Raw genomic sequence first — 17,068 nt, forward strand, 5'->3', positions numbered from 1 at the left:
TCACTCTGGAAATAAAGACAAGAGTACTCCAGCCTTGGTGTTCTGGGCAGGCAAAGCAGCCTGAGCTTCCACCTTGAGCTTCCCAGATTCCCATTCCTTCCCCTGAGGAAGGTTCTTCCAAGATCTGACTGAATTTAGGATGTTGAGGGATCTCATCCAGCCTTACAGTGCCAGGACACAGAATGAGACAAGAAAGGAAGATCCTGAATGTCAAATGCTGAGGAGAAGAAACATTCTCCTCCTTTTAAATCTTCATATCAGGCTCAGTATTTGGGCTAAATATATCATGCATGGGATTGAAAAATCTAAAGTCTAATTCTTTTAACTTTGCAATGAAATGGTGCATGACAGACAAAAAAATCCAAGATTTCTGTAACACAAATAACTCCTGAAGCTCAACAAAAGGTACCTCCAGTATCACACAGAAGATGATATTTAGTTCAGAAAGCATCTAGATACAGGAACTTCACCTTTAAATGTACAAATGATCAGCCTGGTGCTGTGAGGGACAGGAGTTAGCATGCATTTATTGTATGAACAAAAATTAACACATCCAACTGCAAACAGACACATGATAACCAACAGAATGAGCTTAGAAGTTATTTCAAATAATGTAAAAGTGAACCCTAATTTGGCTATGGGCTCCTGCACAGCTGGATCCCACTGTGTGATCACCACTGCCAGGGTTACTCTTTTTCCCTCCTGCAGGAAAAAGCACAAATCCAGTGAAGAAGAGGGATGAAGCCAGCTCTGGGCAGTGAGCTGTGGCCATGGGCCAGGGGGACTCATGGCATGCCAGGAGTGACCACAGAAACCAGCAGATCTTGGAACAAGCAGCCAACAGAGCACACCACAAGAAAATTACAGAATGACAGAATATCCTGAGTGGGAAGGCCCCCCCAGTGCTCATCCAGTCCAACCTCTGGCACTGCACAGACACCCCAGCAGCCCCACCCTGTGCCTGAGCACTGTCCAAACACTCCTGGAGCAGCCTCAGGGCTGTGCCCATTCCCTGGGGAGCCTGGGCAGTGCCAGCACCCTCTGGGGAAGAACCTTTCCCAAAATCCAGTCTGGCCCTTCCCTAGCACAGCTTCCAGCTGTTCCCTGGTACCATTCCTGTCACAGGAAGCAGAGATTGGAGCTGCCCCTCAGGAGGAGCTGCAGCCCCTCAGTGTCCTCTTCTCCTGAGCTGACCCAGCTCTCCCTGCCTCAAAGAGCAAAGTGACAGACAAATGGATGTGATTCACTGGCAGGGCAGCAGCAGATTCTCCATAAACTCAAACCCCATGACCACAGGTACCACTGTGAGCTCAGGCACTGCAGCAAGGCTGCCTTTGAGGTGTAACAGCACTGACTTGTCTCCCAGCTCCAGCCTCACTTGTTTATCAGTAATACCTTAATTGCCAGGATGGCTGGGTCACAGCCAAGCAGCTGAACTATTCAGGAAAAGCTTGGCACCATCTCAGTCTTCACAGTATCAGCCTCTCCCCTCACTAAACAGCCTTGATGAATACACTGTACTGTAAAAAATATTCAGAAATGGGTCAGACATACCTCCATAATTCAATCTAAAAATTGTCAAGGGAATCCTTATTTACCAAGTTCACGGACAAAAAACAACTGCTGCCTAATTAAAAGGCTTCCAGCATGAATTTTAACACCACACTGGACAAGAATGAAATGTTCAGTTTCAGTAATTTAATACAGAAGGTGCAAAATAAAATTTAAGAGCAGTATAATCAAATACCCAACACACATACTTGTACTGTTGTAACCCCAGTGAGCCACTACAGCACACACCCACATTCCTGTCTGAAGGGCTTGGAGAGGCTTTTGCCAGAGGTTCACCTAGGTCAGAGCAGCAAATCAAGATAAAAACACCCAACATGCCAGTATTAAAAAGAAAACAAATCCCAAGAGCTGGAGTCTTAACATCTGCAGAAACCTGGACACAACACACAGTACAGATCAAGATGGTATTTTCACACAAGCTAGTTACATTCAAAGTGAAAATCATGGCATTTGAAGGCTGTAAAGAAGAAACACTGGGCAGAAGAGATGATTTGCCTAATGAGGATCAATATTTTGTTCTGGACTGATCCAAGAATCCAGATGGCAACAATCCCCTCACAAGTGTTGTGTGTGTCCAAGAGAGCAGCAGCACAAGTCACCTCTTGCATCCGAGGTTGGAAACAAAGGATCCAGGCTATGACAGACTTGCCACTTCTTCCAGAAGCAGCAGGGTGGGAGAGTCAGCACCTCTTGCAGGCAGAGGCTCCTTCAGACTCACCTCATGCACAGATAGGCAATAAATAGAGATGCCCAGCACGTGTGAGAGCTGCAGCACAGACTGAGATACCTGTGACAGCACCAAGTAACAACGGGGACACCTGGGCGTGGGGCAGCTCACACACAAACCTGTCACTGGCACAACCTCTGCCTGCTTTGTCTTCTCAGGGAAGTCACAAAAAGCATCCCAGACCACCCTCCTGCTCCCAACTTCACCCTGCAACTCTTTGCCAGCACTCAGAATGTGCTTCCATCCTTCCAAGGAGATAAGGGGTTAAAGCTAGACTAGACTAAATCTGTTGCCCTGGGAAACCACTGAGGGGCCACTGCAGTGCCTGGAGGGAAGGTTTCTGAAGGATGCATCTGCTGGGAATAGGAGAGGCTGAGCCTTTTCTGCCTGGAACAGCACCACTGGAGCAGAGGGCAAGGTACAAGTGCCTAAATGGTGACAGTCACAGCAAGGCTGTGCCCTCCTGCTATAAATCCCTGCTGCTGGAGGCACAGAAAATCATTCACAACCTTCCAGTACCTGAATTGTACAAAAAGATGCAGAGAGACTATTTACAAGAGCCTGGGGGAATGGCCTCACACTGACAGAAGGCAGGGTTAGATTGGACATTAGGAAGGAATTGTTCCCTGGGAGGGTGGGCAGGCCCTGGCACAGGGTGCCCAGAGCAGCTGTGGCTGCCCCTGGATCCCTGGCAGTGCCCAGGGCCAGGCTGGATATTGGGGCTTGGAGCAGCCTGGGATAGTGGAAGGTGTCCCTGCCCTTGGTCAGGGGGTAAAGATGAGCTTAGAGGTTCCTTCCAAACCAAACCAGTCTGGGATCCTACGACCTGCCACAGAGCAAAGAGTTCAGGTGAGAAAAGACTGCACAGATGGTAGCTGGCTCGAGGAACAAGCAAAGACTACTTTGGTGCATACTTGGATTGGCAGAGACATCTCATGTGCCACCTTAAGGTGCAGGAATGGTGGGATGTAACATCAGGGAAGTAACAAGATAAAAATCACACATTCTGCATTCCTCTTTCTTTGAAGGAAAGTGGCAGACAAGGAGGTGGTTCAGGTGCTTCAAGAGCTCATCTATCTCCACCTGCACTTGAATTTTATGGTGCACATTTAGCCAAGACCTACAGACAGTGTCCATGTGGGGTGGTCACAGATGCATGCACAAATTTGGGAACCAGTGACCTTGCTGGGTGTGCCTTTGGGTCATGCACAGAGGTGCATCACAGAGCCTTCACAATCACAGGTACAGAGGAAAGAGACTGACCACCTTTGAGAACAAATAGCTGATCCAACGTTTTGAGGCAAAAGGCAAAGCAGGATGACCAAGGGAGCTGAGGCCACCTGGTCTGACATCACCCCTGGAGAAAACAATGGAAAGGCTAGAGCTTTTTATTGTCTGTTAAAGAATTAAAAGATAAAAACATTATTAACAGCAACCATGACAGTTTTATAGAACTAGGTTGAGCCAAACCCAATATCATCCTTTGAGGAGATTCAAGTCTGACCAATGCAGTAGACATGCAGGATAAATGTTAAGCATCCCTTGACTGAGTGCAGTGAGATCTGCATTTACCCAGTGTTTGAGCAGGCAATAAATGAGAGCAGAATTAGTGACACCTCTGTCAGGATTGACCTGCACAGGGGAGAGCATCACCAAACACAGGGGTTCTCCTATTTGGGGTTCCTGCAAAGATCTGTCCAGTTTAACACCACCCAGGGCAGCAGAGCAGGCAGTTCCAGTCCCTCACCACCTCCACCATAGGATGAACAGATCCAAGGACCATGGTCAGCCCCCCAGTGCTGGAGAGGGGAGCTGTGGCTGCCCCTGGATTCCTGGAAGTGTCCAAGGCCAGTCTGGATGGGGCTGCTGCCTGGAGCAGTGGAAGGTCTCCCTGCCCATGGCACAGGGTAGAACAAGATGGTCTTTTAGGTCCCTTCCCAAACCAGTCTGGGATTCTGTGAAAAACAAAAAGCTTGTGGGGATGCTACCATCAGAACATACACTTAGAACTTAACACCTAGACACTTGGCTCACTATATTTGGTGGAGGATGTGGTAAATTGGCCAGTTCTGGAAAGAATGTGCAAACCTCAACCACTGGCTGTGAATAAGCCAGGCTGGAGAGGGCACAAAGTGTCCTTTACGTGCACAGAGGGAAGAAGACAAAGCCTCTGGGCCAGAAGAGCAGAAAAGCACAAGACAGGATGTACCCTTGGGGACTGCCAATTAAAAACTCATTTTAGGTCTACATCAGTGCAAAATTCAATAGAGTCATGTTGGCAGTGTTGTCGTCAGCACTGGCACAGCAGCAGCACAAGAGCCTGTGAGAGCTCATAAGGCAAAAAAAGAACTGCTAGTACCAGAATTGGATGGATGAAAACCTAGGTACTGTCAAGGTGCACAGACACTACATTCCAAATAGTTCAGAGCTGCAGCTCTGCTTGGGGAAATGGGACGTGCAACCACAAAAGCAGAATGACAGAACTATATGTACTGAACCACACCAACTGCTCCATTCACAGCCAGGCCTCTCCCAGGGAAAAAGCCACTTCCCACTTGGCTTATGCTCCTTGTCTTTTTTCCTAGAGAAGTACTTCACCCTCATGCTGAAAAACCAAAGAGTTTTCAGAGCAGTTTACCAATGGTCACATATTTAGAAGTTCAATCAGCTTTGAAACCACAGGTTTGCTCATTTAAAAAAACAAAACAAAACAAAACAACCCACGTCTGTTTTCACATAAAAACAAACGGAGGGATTTTGGTTATGACTCAAAGGGCTCACGTTACAGCACACTCTCAGAGCCACCTTGGCTGGGAGTTGCACTGGAGCCCTGCCAGAAACTCCACAACCCAGAGCCAGTCCAGCCAGGATCGCTGGGAAATGCTCTGCCTGGACATCTGCCCAGTGCTCAGACCCAAACAAAGCACTGAATGCTGGGCCCTGTACTTCAGCCATCTGTTGGAAAGGGGACAGCTGCAGGTCTGAGTGGGAGCCTGTGCTTTAATCCAGCTCTGCTGGTTCAGATCCCAGCGTGGAGCAGTGAAAGGTAACATCCCCATCACTGTCCTTCCCCCATGCACAGGACACAAGCCATCTAAACAAATGCATAACACTGGGAACAAACTTCATCTTGGCAGCAGGAGAAACCTGAGGAAGTTTCACTCAAGACCCATCAGTCTTCCTGGCCCGTGACTCGCACCAGGATCAGCTCCTTTCTGGCTTCTCCTTGCCCAGGAATGCAGGAAGGAATCTGTCTGTAAAGTTTATTGACCTGACTAATATCTTCCGCTCGTGCTAATGATTCCATGGCTTTGTTTACCACTCCAGTCTGTCCTGCAGAAACAGACACATCACTGGCTCTGTTTGAAAACACAGATTGTTTGGATAAGGAGCACACAAACCACTTGACAGCTCAAAAGGGAACACAGAATATCTGGACATATCTAGCAACAAGGATCTGGATATTAGCCATTCTCCAAAACCTTACCAATGAATACAGTTTGGCTCTGGCTGACAGATGACTGGGTTGAGTAAATTTAAAGGTTCAGGTGATGGCAGTACCTCACAAGTCGGAGGGAATCTTTACGGATGTTCACCAAACTCCTCAGTGTCTTCACTGGCTCGTGTGGAGCTGGAGTTATATAGGGAAACTGGAACAAAGAGGCAAATAATTCTTCTGTTATTACATTATAAAAGGTAGCAGCATGTCACCTAGCATGCAATTTACCCAAATCAAGAAGCATGTAGCTTTCAAGGTACTCAGTACAGCAGCCACAAGGAACTGCAATAAATTTTATTTACAGATCAATTGTCTTTCAGGGTGAAAATCCTGCCCTGGCCCAGCAACAGCTCATATTGCAAATACACACAAAAAAAAGGGCATTTTCAAAAGGTCTTTCTATCCACCCTGAATTCTGAGTGAGGAAAGCCTTGCTCTCCCAAGCTTTTATTTCCTCTAAAGAAACCACCTCCAGCTTGAGCAGGAGAAATGCAGCTCTTTCATGTGTAGTACAGCATGCAAGCAGTGATCTGACTGCTAATCAGCACACTGAAACCCTGGATTACTGGGGAAAGTCTTTTTATTCTGAAACAATGGGGCAAATGTTCTGGAAAAGAAAAGAGACAGGGATAGGGGGCCTCATTCTATTCTTCAGTCAAGAAACCTCCTCTCACAGATTGTCCTTTAAATAGGGACAATAATGCTTCAGACTGTAATTCTCCTTAGTGGGCACAGGCTCTCCAGTGAGAAATGCAAAGGAAACTGCTTATTGTTGTGATCACAACCTGTACAGCTGCAGACCTGCTGCTGGGCACCAGGGACCACCAACACATGTTTCCTTAGGAAGGAGGCAAGGCCTCAGTTACTCCAAAGCAAGAACTGGGCCCATGTCCAGAAAACAGTGTTGCTGCTCTCTGTTTGAGTGTTTTGTTTTTTTTTTTTCCTTGAAGATTAATCAGAGCTGCCAAAGGGCTTTAACTTTACATAGGCAAACTATATTCCACAAGAGCCTCCTTCTAAACCTACTTGGCAAATGTCCCATGGTGTTAATGGCCTCTCACCCACTCGCCTGCGGAGAAATGATGAAACCCAGAGCTGGGATGTCAGCAAGGAAACCCAGGCTGAGACATGCAGGTAATGAACTCTGCCAGGCCAGCCCCTCAGGGAGGGCCCAGTGTGCAGTCATGGCACAGGGGATGTGGTGAGCACTGATACAACCACAGATTTCCAGCTCCACTCCCTGCTTCCTAATTCTTTTGCCCAACTGCACTTCCTGCTTAAACAAAGACTTTCCAGATTCCTCTTTGTCCATCCTGTGAACTGAGTGTGGTTCTAAAATGACCAATGGCATTGAGCCTGAGGAGAAACTCAGAAAGCAGAATGTGTTTGTAACTGTTCCAATTCCAACTTGCCTCAGTTTCTCCTACCTGTAAAATCAGGGTGATCCCAAACTGCCACCAAGCATTACAAATATGAATTAATTAATGGTCACAGCTTTTCTGATGAGGAGAACCATGACTCCTAGTTCTCATTTCCATGTTTGGAAGCTGCAAACAACTAGGAAATAGTGAAGAAAGCAAGCAGCTCTTCCATTTTCTCTCCAGCACTCAGAAAACATCTCCAAATGGCTCCTATTCTGTTACCCTTTGGCTCTTTTCAAGCAGTTCTGAGATGTAAGAGAAATCCAAAACATAACACTTGAATAAAATTGTATTTCCTTGAAAACTGCATTATTCCCTTTTCAAGAACAAGCCAATCACTTGAGCAAGCAGCTTTTCACAGTCTCACAGACACCTGTGGGCCCAAAAATTACATTTTATGTCCCAGATAGGAAAAGAGAAGGAGGGACTTTCTGAGCAGCCCACCTAGGTATAAAACCCACAAAATGTCAGGGTCTCTCTTAACACTGCCCTACACCCAGCCAGGCCACTCATACACAGACAACAGCATGTGTTGAACACTGGCTGGAAACCACCCACCATGCCCAAGAGCCTTGGGAAGTTCAGGCTCTGCTCCCCAGCCTTCTCTGCAGCAAGTTTCACACTTGCTCAGGCAGGCAGGCAGAATTAGTCCCAAATTCTGTGCTCCTGGGTCCCTGTTATTCTTCCCCCATCAGTAATTCCTTCTGTCCTGAGTGAAAATAAACTTCCAAAGTGAATTCAGCTTCTCAGGAAAACTCAGTTTGCATCTGAACACAGACTGGAATGACTCCTCAAGCAGTGAGGACCTCCTAGGTCTGTGCCACTCTCCTCTACAAACCCAACATGAGATTTTCCAAAACAGGCAGGAAACAATGAAAGAGTAAAACAGACAGAACATAGGAACTTGCCTGAACTGGTCTATTCCCAAGGAAGTTTAAATCCATGTTCTCACCAAAAAGGTAACCCTCAGGGTGAGGGGTGTCAAACTTCTCACCTCCCATAAAGAAGTGACTTGCAAAGTAGTTCCCTAGAAACAAAAAACACAAGAGAATGAAAGGAAAAAATTCTAAATGAGTGCTTCCTGGAAAAGTCTGTGCAGTTTTAAATTTACAAGTATAAAAGAGCCACAAGACACAGAAAATACTTGCTTATTCACCCCTTCCCTGTAATACTGAGGGCACTGTTCAACAGTAGAAGAGATTAAAAAAACAAGCCAAACAAAAATCTAGAATAAATATTACAGTGGAGATAATTCCATTTCAATTTGTTTTCCATAGAAGGGACAGGGAGCAGAAAAAGTCAGCTCTTTCCAATATTGTTCCATTCTGGTCAATTCTTCCTGTTTTCTCCACTTGCCAAAGTGAAGCCCAGTCCCACAAACACCATGGGCCTGCTCAGAGAAGAATGAGGCTCCTTCCCACTGCAAAGTTCAGCACAGCCAGAGGGTCAAAGTCTGCCTTTCATCCCTTCTTCCACTCCCATATCCCACTCAAGAACCACTCCAAACCTTTACTGGGAGTGCTGGAGACTGTACTGCTGATTTAATTAATAATGCTGACAGTTCTAACTGCAGAAACTCTGAAAGTTTCACCATTAATTTGTTTTGTTCATCTTTAAGGTGATGCACTACAGTGCAAATTTCAGGACACAAAGCATGTGTAAGGTCACTGGGATTCTGGAGCATGGAATTGACTGTAAAATAAAGAGAATTAATTCAGGTGTGTGAGAGCACCACAAATGTAGCTCCCTCCTAGAAAAACTTAAGGAAAACACTCTCAAATGTGAACTTCACAGTTACAGATTCAGAGAAATAAGTATCAGGAGAAAACTGAAATAAAAGTCTCCATCCAAGCAACTTCCCTTCAAGTTTCAAAGTGGGGGTGAGAGGACTGAACCACACATACATTTGCTTGCCTGAGTGCAATGCATAGACAGCATAAATTTGTGTTAAAATGAGTCATTCCAGAAGCAGTAACTAATCATCTGAGTGGTTATGGAGGCATTCTGGAGGGATATGCAGTCCCTCTAGCTTGGAGCAAGCAGGATTTACTCTGAAATGGAAGGCTTTCCATGAATGGCTCTGTTTTTTCCATTAAGGCTTTTTCCCCTCTATGCTTCAAGAAAGGCTCTTTTCACTCTGCACAGATGGCAGTGCCTTAATGATGACAGTACGGCTCAGCTATTGCTGAGCTCAGCTTACAAGCAGCCAGATGTTATATACTGAAACACCTCCTTCTTTCCAGATACAACAATCACCTTCAGCACAGGTCCAGCATCCACTTAGTATCTGTCCTACAGAGAAAGAATAACGAAATCACAGAATTATTTAGATTGGAAAAGACCTCCAAGATCATCAAGTCTGGACTGAGTGCCACATTCAGTCATTTCCTGGACACATATGTAGGTACCCCAAATGACAGGGAACCTTTTCCACTCCTCCCAGAAGCAACAAATTAAAAAACTAATCTGTATATAATCTCCAAGCACAGCCAGCCTGACACTGCCTCTCCACCAGAGATACATGGTGGTTTGTGTTTGCACTGAGTTTCAGAAAACCATGAGGAATGCTGGAGTCTAGGAATTGATTTCACATTTTATGTGGGTCAACTAGATTATGTTTATTTGATCCATTGTGAAGACAATACTTGTGCAGGATGTCTCAGTACCACAGCAGTTGGTTATCTGGGATCAGAGTCTGAGAACTCCCTCTTAGAGAGTGAGACAGAATTACAGAATCATAGAATTGCCTGGGCTGGAAGGGACCTTAAAGATCACATAGTTCCAACTCCCTGCCATGGACACCTTCCAGCACACCAGGTTGCTCCAAGCTCTGTCCATCCTGGCCTTGGACACTCCCAGTGATGATGAAGCTGCAACTTCTCTGGGCAACCTGTGCCAGGGCCTCTTCACCCTTGCAGAGAAGAATTCCTTCCTAATACCCAATCTAACCCTACACTCTGTCAGTTTGAAGCCACTCTCCCTTGTCTTGTCCCTCCAAGCCTTTGTAAATAATCTTGACCCATCTTTCCTCTAAGCTCCCTCCAGATACTGGAAGACCACAATGAGGTCACCCCAAAGCTTCTCTTTTCCAGGCTGAACAATCCCAACTCTCCCAGCCTTTCCTCCCAGCAGAGCTGCTCCATCTCTCTGATCACCCTGGTGCCTCCTCTGGACTCTCTCCAACTGCTCCAGCTCCTCCCTGTGCTGGGCCCCAGGGCTGGAGGCAGCTCTGCAGGTGGGGTCTCACCTGATGGGCAGAGGGGCAGAATCCTCCCTCTCCTGCTGCCCACACTGTGGGATCAGCACAGGACATGGTCTGAGAGCATCTCCAGAGATGAAAAGGTCTCTCTTGCTCAACTGGAACAACATCCAGACACAAAACCAGCACCTTCAAGGCACCTGCCACCCTATCACTACTCCACTAAGAACCACTTTTGGCATCTCTACCAAATTGCTGGGATTTCTCACAAGTACACACAAGTAGCTGGAATCACAGCTTCACTTCCACATCAGACTGAACTCTCTTTCTTCATCTTCCTGCTAAGTCACCTCCTGCAATGTGAAGGAGAGGGTTGTTTTTCCCCTGAGGCCCTTCCTTCAGAAGCAAACAAGAAACACAGTGCCAGGCACCAGAAGCACAGGTAAACTCACTCTGAGCTGCTCAGAGGGGAACACACTGGTGAGCAGAACAACCCCTGAGGCTCTGCCACTGCTGCTGCACACACAAAAGCTGCCACACATGAGAGGTCTCAACATACAAACAAGCCAGAATGGCAGCAAACTGTCTCCACAAATTTATAGCACAGTTTTCAGCAGCTAAAAAAAGGGATTCTGTTGCAAGCTTTCAGAAACCACTTGCTACAATGACATCTGAAGTTCAGAGCTCTCAAGGTAAAACCAAAGTTAAGCATTAATCCTCTCAACCACTACTATCACAACCACCTCAGTGTTTGTCCAAGTTGGAGGCAGAACATTTTAAGAAAGCATTTCTTAAATATCACACCAGGGATTAAAATGAAAAGGAAACTTCCAGATGGAAAATATGAGGCATCCTCTTTTGCAGTCACTGTGACATTTAGGATTGTTAGTGTCTCTAACAGGCATGTGTATATTTTCTATGCATTAGAATCCTATGTTCCATTTCCAAATCCATCACAAAGACAGCTTTGGAACTCTAGCCAGGCCATCATGCCCCAAATGTCTCCCCTGCCTATAAAACCACCTTAAGCAGGTGTTCCAAGGCCAGCTTTACACAGAGTTCTGTAGCTATGGGCACAAGGAGGATGCTAAGTGCCATCCTCTTTGACAGGAAAAAAAAAAGCAAAAAATCCTTGGGTTAATCCTCCACTGAACTGCCACAAACAGAAACCCTCCTCCAGGAAAAGGCAGTGACATGCTGACCAGGAAATAATCACACATAAACAAAAAAAAAAAAAAACCAACAACAACAACAACAAAAAAAGGATGGGATAGGATAAAAATCCCAGAGCAAAGAAAAACTGTGGCTTCACTTCCCTGGAGTAAACCAGCACAAAGCACAGAGGAGCAAGAGATAAAAGAGAACATGACCAAGTGACACTGCTGAGGGAGATGAAGCCCAAGCAGTGGTTGTAAGAGAACTTCTTGTGGTGGAAAACTTTATAGTTTTCAGGCTGGAAAAACTGGGACCACTGGGACACCCAGAACAGCCAAGTCTGACTCATTCGTTTGCCCCATGCAAAACCAAACTGGAACCCAAGGCTCCTCCAAGGCATCAAATGACACCAAAATACTTTATATTTAGTACAACATAGTGGTGGGGGTTTATTATGATAATTGCACCAGCATTAAGCACCAGAGTGCTCCAGTCATAATTACCTGTCCCTAAGCCAGCATCCTAATCCCATATCCATACAACACATGGATGTGAGGCACAAGAGACATGCTGGGAAGGGACACGAGACACACTGGGAAGGGACACATCTACAAGAGGCAGGGGCACAACTGTAATCCCATCAGAACATGGGCTGTGTCATACAACATTCATTAACAGAAAGCAATTAGGTGTCCATTTAGGCTTCTCACCATTAATACAATTAACAATGAAGTGAAGGAAATTGAGTTCTCTTTAATTACTCAGCCAGACAGTCACCACCACAGCAGACAGACAGCACAGTCCCAGGCACAGGCTGAACCAGCAGCAGTGTGTGAAACACAGGGACAGTGACACTGTCATGGTACACAGCAACACACAGATGGACTGGCTGTGACTCTAGAGACTCTTCTATTTAAAACCAGTTTTTCTTTGATTAAAGCCTCATTCCCAAACAACAAAGCAGCTCAGCTTCAGAGAGGAGCAATCCACTTCCTTTTTTTCCTCCCAGAAATCTCCAGGGAGTTCTCTTCCAAGAGCCTACTCCAGAGAAGAGCCATCCCAAGGGCACGTGCTCCATGCTGCAGAGGAGCTGGTGGAACAGGAGCAGAGCTGTGGGCATTGCTCACTGGTTCTAAAGCAGTAGGAGATCCTTTCACTGCTCCAAGCACTGAAGCACCACGGATATAATGACTATTTCCTGCTAAATGGGGCAAAAATACCCATTTTTAGCCTGTTTCACAGAGGCACTTACTCTTCTGTACAAACTGGGCCTTCCTCCCAGCAGGTCAGGCAGCACAATGCCAGCACAGGCTCCATAAAGCAAGAAATTCTGGTTAAAAGGTACCAGCAAAGAGGCATCAGAGAAGGAAATTGGGTATCACCTTACAACAGCCTCAGCCATTCAGATGCAGGAGGAAAAATGTAGATGATACCCACCCAGAGCCTTGGAGGAATAAGCAGGGCATTTTCAGATTATTTTTGACTACAAAACTGTACACAATTTCCAAAAAAGCTGTTAAACAACCTGCTTCACTGAGGACTGGCTCACGCAGACCAAGGTGGATTCCACAGCAATCTGCTCCATCCTCCCCAGAGCACATTTACCCAGCAACAACCACATCAAAAGCCAACAAAGGAGAAGTGAATATTCACCTCTGCCTTTGTAATCAGCTGTGACTCAACAAGGCACAGTCACCGTGTCCCTGTCCACAGGCAGGTTGACATGCAGCTGAAATCACAGCCAAGCACTTGTGTTTAGGGTTTATTTCCTTGTGAGGGGGTATTTGCTCCCTCATCAAACACAAATCCCCATCCTTCAAACTGATGCCAACCATGGACAGCAGCTGAGCAGACATTTGTAGTAAGTCAAGATCTGTGGAAACCAGAGACAAGGAGGGATAGAATGGAAAAGGTGCTGCACAAAGGATGGGTGACCTCAGGTATTGCTCCTTCACCACTGGTTCCAGCCTTTCAGGGGTAATCTCAGAGCCAGGATGTGTGTCAGGCTCACTCTCCAGCACACACACTCAAACACCCAATGGAAAACTGGCCTCTTCCAGTCAGAGCTCACAGCAGCAGGGTCAAGTCAGCAATAATTAGCAATCATTTGGCCCAAGAATATTTTGTACTACTTCCAGTTTGCTTCCTGAAATCAAAACCACATTCACCCCAGTGATCCTCACTGTCAGGTTTGGTACCAACCTTTCCACTCCCAAGATCAGCACTCTGAAGATGGCAGGGCCCCAAAGGACACTGTCCCTCTGAACACACTCCAGCTGAAGGAGCAAGGGGAGCTGCCATCCTAACAGCCCTCACTGTTCTGGGCTTTGAACCTCCACCCCAGAGGACTCACCACCTCATCTTCCGCCTAGAGCTTGAACAGCTTTTCTCTGTCCCCAAAGTCAAGAGGATCCTTGTTAGATAAACCCAAAGAATGTGAAGAGAAAGCCCTGGCTTAACATCAGCTTTTAGAAAGAGCACAAGAAAATGTCACAGAGAATTATTAACAAGCCTGTAATTGCATCCAGAGCCTTGTAGGAAATACAAATATTTTTATTTAAGCAGCTGCTTGAAAGCATTGGCTGTTCAGGGGAAGTATCACACATGGAACACTCTCAGGTAGCATTATGGTCCAAGATCCCCTTCCAGGGAGCATGGTAACACACAAACACAACCTCAAGTGTGTGATGGGGTTACCTCGACAAGCCCAAAACCCAACACACTATTACCTTCCAGTTCAACAGCAGGAACAACAGGATGATGATGTGAAGGAAGTTAAATGTCCATTGCATATGGTGGTTATAATTAATCTACTCCTTATCTAAAATATTGTCACACACAGATCCTGCTGCAGCCAAGCTGTGACACTTGCTTTTCCCAGCTGCTCAAAAAAACTAGCTCTCAACCCCCTAAAACAAGCAGGTTGTATTTTCTAAGAGAGCCAATACAGCTGTTGCATTTTTCTAGGCAGGTTTCCCCTTTCCACTTAATTCACACCACCATTCCTGCTGAAGACCAGCCTGCAACAAAACAAGGTGTAGTGATGACAGGATACTATTTGGGATGAATCTGCCTCCCCCCTCCAAACCAAACAGGGGTCCAGGCCCCCTCCCTCACACAGCCCCGAGGATGTCACAGCCAGCAGGTCATGAACACACTCAGAACTTGAATCTCTGAAAGAAAAGTCATTGTATCTGAGAGTGAGGGGACCCACACTGCTGCTCTGCAAATTCTTCAAACTGCCTGGAAAAGCCCTGACAGAACTGAAACCTAGAAAAAATTGTAAGCAAATGAATATTGCAGGGGAAATGAGTACCTAGATTTCCCCGACCACTTGTTTTTGAGAAGAATACGTAAAACTATTTAACTATTTTAAACCTGGTCGATCTCAAAAGCCGGCCCAAGAGGAGGTGAGTCATGGGCTCATCCCACCTGCACACAAGTGGCACAGACACTCTCCAAGCCTTCAGAACAATTCCCTGTGGAAAAGACAGCCAGCAGGCTGTGTCAGCCCAACAGCTCCTAGGGGAGAGCCACTGCCATTTTAGGGAGTTAAAGAGGGTTGTCATGAGGGAATCCGGCCATTCTATACTCAACCAGACCCAATTCTGTTCCGTGTCCCCCACCGAACTCTGCGGTCGCCTCCCCTTCAGCAGCAACAGCTGCCACACTCGCCGGCCACCAAAAACTTCCTGAGGCCACATTTCCGTGGCGGGGAGCGGTCCCTGTGCACCCTCAGCGACCCCCGGGAGCGCGGGCGGCGAGGGCGCCAGGCGGGCACGGACAGGAGCCCCGGCTCCAGGGGCACCGCCACGCCTGGGTCCCCCGGGAATGCCGGCCCGGTGCCACCGCTGTGCCCACGGACACCCATCCACGGCCCCTCCGCCAGCGCAGGGGGCCGGGCCGCGGGCAGAGCCCAGCCGGTGACAGCCACTCCCGCAGCCCCTCGGCCCGGAGAGCACCGGGCCCGGCACGGCCCGTCCCCCTCCCCGCTCCCCGCGGCCCTCACCGGACTTGGGCGGGTAGCGGTAGGCCGAATTGGCCTGGATGTCGATGTCCTCCACGCCCGCGATGCGCCGGCTGAGCAGGGAGCCCATGGCGGCCGCGGACAGGGAGGGCGGCCCGGGGGCGCAGAACGGCGGCGGCGGCACCGGCACCGGGACCCGCACCCACGGCGGCGGCGCGGGGCACGCCGGGACAGCGAGTCCAACCGCCACCGGACTACAGCTCCCGGCAGCCACCGCGGCGGCGCCTACCAACGGCGGGACGGGGAGGAGGCGGCGGCACATACCAACGGCGACGGTAGGGGACCACGGCCTCCCCTGGGGAGCGGCGTGGGCTCCGCCGGCAGAAGGCGCTACGACGGGAACGGGAATGGGGACGGAAACGGGGACGGGAATGGGAATGGGGACGGGAATGGGAACAGGAGTGTGCCCAGGGATGGGCATGGGGTACTCTGCACGGGCACAACCCGAGCATGCACATGGAGATCTCCTGAGATGGAGAAGTCCTTGGGAGCTCCCCCAGGGATGCACAGGGAGGATACTCGAGGATACATCCTGTAACAGGGAAGCACAGGGAGGATGGATGCCCAGGGACACACCTGGCATAGGGATGCACAGGGAGAATGCCCAAGTTCATGCTCTGCACAGGAGTACACAGCAGGGATTCCCAGGGCTATCCAGGGACACATCGTACACAAGGAGAATTATCCGGGGCATTTCCCAAAGGTGGGACCTGCTACTGGCTGAGGCTCAAAGCCAGCAGGAAAGGAGATCAGCCTCCCATGGGGAAGCCTCTCCCTTCTGGGTTCCTCTCCTCCCAGGTAATCCACACATGAAAGCAAATGGAGATGCCTGAGGTTTGGATGTGAGAACAGGGAATGGCCACGGGCTGCCTCCCATGTAGGACACGACAGTCGAGAGGATGGCATGGGGGAAGAGACATGAAAAAGCCACCAATGTCCCAAGACTGAGCCCTGTCCCCTCTGGCACCGAGGAACAGGGAAAAGCCACTCCCTGTGATGGGAAGTACCTTCCTGTACATATGCTGCAAAGGAGCTGGGGACCCAAATTCCCAGCAGTGGAGTTGGGAATAACTGAGAGACACGAAGGAGCTGAGGTGGCACATGTGAAATCCCTTAAATTTGGCTTGGGAGCAGGGAAGAAGGCTGGGATTCAGGGAAATGGGATGGAGCAGGGAGCAGAGCCTGCCAGCACGGGAGGATTTTGTGATAACAAGTGAGCAGGCAGTGGGTGGAATTTGCTGACTGTAAACACAAACTGAAACACGCCCAGCGGGAATAAGCAAACAGTCCTGAGGTGAAACGTGCTTCCGGACAGTTATTATCCTTGCAGCTGTTATGGCCACATAAACACAGCCAGAGAGGCTGTAACAGGCATGGGATGCAGGAGAACGTGCTGGAGCTGAGGACAGAGCAGGAGCTGACCTTGCTCTTCTGCATCCCATTGTACAGCAAGGCAGAGAAGGAGAAA

General features: G+C 48.2%; 1 protein-coding gene across 1 annotated transcript in view; it reads right to left on the reverse strand.

The window, feature by feature from the left end:
• MGRN1 (mahogunin ring finger 1) overlaps nucleotides 1-15,792 on the reverse strand; it is a 47,962-nt gene extending 32,170 nt beyond the window's left edge. The window contains 3 exon segments of the mRNA XM_079320570.1: nucleotides 5,861-5,949; nucleotides 8,128-8,246; nucleotides 15,583-15,792. Of these exon segments, the coding sequence (XP_079176696.1) occupies nucleotides 5,861-5,949; nucleotides 8,128-8,246; nucleotides 15,583-15,670 (296 nt within the window). The 5' untranslated portion in view covers nucleotides 15,671-15,792.
• Nucleotides 15,793-17,068: the final 1,276 nt, after the last annotated feature.

Source organism: Erithacus rubecula, assembly GCF_903797595.1.
Source record: "Erithacus rubecula genome assembly, chromosome: 17".
NCBI classification, from domain to species: domain Eukaryota; kingdom Metazoa; phylum Chordata; class Aves; order Passeriformes; family Muscicapidae; genus Erithacus; species Erithacus rubecula.